General features: G+C 35.2%; 1 protein-coding gene across 1 annotated transcript in view; it reads left to right on the forward strand.

The window, feature by feature from the left end:
- Positions 1-4,504, forward strand: part of LOC107568083 (zinc finger protein Gfi-1-like) — a 24,872-nt gene that overhangs the window by 14,907 nt on the left and 5,461 nt on the right. Inside the window, exons 5-6 of the mRNA XM_016253923.1 lie at positions 931-1,094; positions 1,185-1,355. Coding sequence (XP_016109409.1) covers positions 989-1,094; positions 1,185-1,355 — 277 coding nt within the window. The 5' untranslated portion in view covers positions 931-988. The remainder of the gene's footprint in view (positions 1-930; positions 1,095-1,184; positions 1,356-4,504) is intronic.

The following is a 4,504-nucleotide window of genomic DNA, read 5'->3' on the forward strand; positions in this document are numbered from 1 at the left end:
TTTTTATTAAAAAAGTGACGCTATAGCCTACAAATACTTAAATAATTAAAAATGTTTCTTCTCGGGTTTATACAGAAAGTCAACAGAAAAAGATACATTATGAACTAGCCTACAACGTAAATATTTTCCAGATAATATTATAATAATTTCTTTTGGCTTTAGTAGCTACAATTACAATACAAAAGCCAATTATTTAATTTTGAATGTAACATGTATAATATGTCTGTATGCATGAAAATATATAGCTCATGGATGTTGAGCAATTGTCCCAATGAATTGTCGTTTTATATAAATATTTGTCATTTTCCAACAGCATTGTATATAAATGTACAGAGAAAAAACATTCTATATACTACTTAAGTTTTCTATTTACTATGTTAGCCCATAAACCGAATAAACGTGCCATTGTGCGTGAGATAGAAATAGAGATGCTATTCATAATTCTAACCTGTTCAATAGGCTATATAATAACATTGTCTTATTTAATAACAACATTATTATTAGGGAAATAAATATACAGTGTAAAATGCCTTTTGGAACTGTTTATGCCCTACTTGAATTTGACGTTCCTTAGGTCTCGACATCAGGTTATTAACGACTAAAACAAAACCAATTAGTTATTGGCAATAATACCCTGGGCTCCATTTGCAGGCCGTTACTTGGAAGTGACGTGAGGTTGGTATATCACGCTGACAGAGGATCAGTTTACTAAACAAGGCTTTGAGATCAAGTTGCCAATGGGGAGCCTAATAACGAAGTGAAATGTGGAGTGCCTCGACTTCAAATCATTTTTGGTTTATTTGGGAGGTTTTGATTCTAAATGCTGCATGGTAGAGATTTGACAGACCTGCCTTATTCAGTTCTGTGAAGATCAGGTGCATTTTTTCACAGCGGTGCTCTTTATCTAAATCCATTTTGTGCCATTTTTAGGCAGGATTGGAGAGCTCTGAGTGATTGTTGACCCTGAACCTGATAACGGAGAGTAAACATGCCAAGGTCATTTTTGGTGAAGAGCAAACGGGCGCACAGTTATCACCAACCCCGTTACCTGGACGACAACTGCATCCCAATTGAGAAACTTCTTACATGCCAAGGTACGAAATATAGGTCAGTATTGATCAGGCAATGAAAAGCAGTAATTAAAATAGCAATGGTTAATGCATTGAGAATTTTATTGGGTTTAGAAAATCAAATGGGGCAGATCCCCGAGAGCAATCATTCCCCTAAGGCCAGCATGGTGTGCACGGCGGATCATTCTTCTCAACAGTCCCCGCTGAGCTGCGAGGGCAGTGTGTGTGACCGCTCATCCGACTATGAGGACTTCTGGAGACCCCTGTCATCGGGAACCTCTCCAGGTTGGCATGCTCCCACACACACACACATAGGTTTGTTTTTGTGAAAAGTTGGGACATCCCATAGGCGTAATGGTTTTTCTACTGTACAAGACCGTATATTCTATTGCCCTACACCAACCCTACCCCTAAACCTACCCCTCACAGGAAACTTTGTGCTATTTCAGATTTTAAATACACTCCATTCTGTGTGATTTATATGTGTTTTGAAAAGTGGGGACATGGGGTAATGTCCTGAAAAATCACCTTCTCCTTGTAATACCTATGTCGTACCCTTGTCATTATACAAATTTATGTCCTCATTTGTCACAAAAACGCGCGCGCACACACACACACACACACACACACACACACACACATGTTGGTATTGGTGGTTTACTGGGACTCTCCATAGGCGTAATGGTTTTTATACTGTACAAACTGTATTTTCTATAGCCCTACACCAACCCTACACCTAAACCTATCCCTCACAGAAAACTGTGCATTTTTAGATTTTCAAAAAAACCCCCACCATTTAGTATGTTTTTTAAGCCTTTTGAATTACAGGGACACAGGTAGTGTCCTCATAAACCACCTTCATATTGTAATACCTGTGTCATACCCATGTCATTATACAAATTTGTGTCCTCATAAACCACACAAACACACACACACACACACACACAAAATAAAAACTTACAAAACTGTCACTATGGCGGTACCCTTTCAAAACAAATATGTACACTATAGATACTATGCACTTTAAAAAAATTCAATTATATAATCAAATTAATAAGCAACCCCTGAATGGAATAACACAAATAGGTATCTCAGCTTTTTAATGAATGTAATTATTTTGATCAACTCTTAACGAGCGCTGAGCATTCCCTCTAAACCCGAGTGTACCGCAGGCGGGACGCCTCCCCTCCCCGAAAATATTACTAATCATATTTTTTCAAACCACTGCCTTGATCAACAAAAAATAGATATCATTTGAAAGCTTAGAGTCTGAGCTTTACAATGCATGTAGACGCTTTGATTAATTCCAAAGAAGTGCCAAGTTATTTGCTGATAAATGACAAAAAAAAAAAATCATAATTTACAAAATATTTTTTTTGTGCCATTTACTCTAATGTCAAAAACATCATACAGCTCAGATAGTCATGTGTCATCTCAACATCTCAGGTCTCATCGAGTAGAATAAAACAAAGCATAATTGTTTGGGACTTTGAATAAACTGGAGCAAGTTTTTATACAAGAAGTCACCCCAAGACCCATATGAAAATAATATATTGATGTCACCATTTTGCTTGTAACTTCATAAAACATGCTCAGATCATAGAAAAAGACACCATTTTTTAGAGCAGATTCTCCTGATTAAAAAGAGCCCAAAATCCCTATAATCCGTCATTTATATCTAAAGATATTCCTCAAGAATTTATAACACACATAAAACTGCACAGGCGGCATATAGCTTAGCAAAAATATCTAAGGTAGCTGTCATGTAGCGTTTTCGCTCGTAACTTCCTAAAACATACATATATCATATGGCACGTCATTATTTGCAGAAAATTCTGATTCTGATTCCGATTAAAAAGAGCCCAAATTCACCATCATCCATGGTTCAGATCTAAAGATGTCACTCATAGAGCTATAACACATAAAACAGAATTAGGACATGTAGCTTAGCAAAAAAATCAGAGGTTGCAGTCCTGTGCCATTTTAGCTCGTAATTTCATGAAACATGCAGATCTTGAAGATCTTGAAAAACCACACAGAATTATTTTCAGAAAATTCTCCCGATTAAAAAGAGCCAAACTTGACCATTATCCGTCGATCAGATCGAAAGATTTCTTTCATAGAGCTATAACACATGAAACCAGACAGGTTAGCTTGAGGCACAGCAGAATAAATAACTGTACTTTCACTTTGCGCTTTTATTTGTAACTTCATGAAACATGCATAGATCATGGAAAATTGCACGTCATTATTTTCAGAAAATTCTCCCGATTAAAAGGAGCCAAAACTCATCATACTTTGTTCATCAGATCTAAAGATATTCCTTATGATGTTATCACACACATTAAACCATTAAATTAAGAAAAATATAATTACATTTTCATTCATAACTTCATGAAACATAAATAGATTGTTGAAAATGGCACAAAATTCACAAAAACTGATTAAAATGAGCCCAATCATACCATAATCTGCCATTTAGATCTAAAGATATTCGTCATGGAGTTATAACACATAAAACCCCAAATGCACACATGGTGTAACTTTCTCATGGTTTTTTTACACTTGGCAAGCAGAATGTATAATCAAGAATATTTCTGTGTATTTTATCTTTTATATAACTTTTTAAAAATAATTAGGTATCATTTTAAAGCTTAGAAATTCAGCTTTCGAATGCATCCAACCATTTTGATTAACTCCTAAACAGTGCTGCCTAGTTCCTCTAAACCGGAGTGTACCGCCGGCGGGCGCACCCTAGTGAAGAAAAAAATAATAAGCATATTTTTCAAAATCACTGCATTGATCAACACAAAATGGGTGTCATTTGAAAGCTTGGAGTCTGACCTTTACAATGCATTTAGCCACTTTGATTAACTCATACGTAGTGCTGAGTTATTTGCAGATAAATAGAAATGTATTTTTCCATAATTTATGAAAACAATGTTTTTGTGCCATGTACTCTAATATGTCAGAAACATCATACAGCTCAGATAGTCATGTGTCATGTAATTTGAAAGGTCTCATCGAGTAGAATAAAACATAATTGTTTGGGGCTTTGACTAAACTTGAGTGAGGCATTGCTTCAAATTCAAAACAACAATTTCAAAACTGTAAAGGGCTAAGAGAAAGGCTACCTTGGTTCCAAATGCTGTAACTTTTGATTACTTCATGATATCACCACAAAATAATTTTTTTAAAATTTATCAACACCAAAATAAAAATGTAAAATGTAAAATTTAATTCACATACATCACCAAATAAGAATTTTTCTCCTACCTTATTTTTTTCATGAGATATTGAACGTCAAATAAGAATGATATGAAAAATCCCTTGACCACACTGATTTTTCTTACATTTCTGTCACCTATTTCTCAACATGAGAATATTCAAATGCAAAGTCCCCCCCCCCCAAAAAAAATATGGAAAGATTTCTA

Source organism: Sinocyclocheilus grahami, unplaced genomic scaffold (assembly GCF_001515645.1).
Source record: "Sinocyclocheilus grahami isolate Dianchi unplaced genomic scaffold, SAMN03320097.WGS_v1.1 scaffold1212.1, whole genome shotgun sequence".
Lineage (NCBI taxonomy): Eukaryota > Metazoa > Chordata > Actinopteri > Cypriniformes > Cyprinidae > Sinocyclocheilus > Sinocyclocheilus grahami.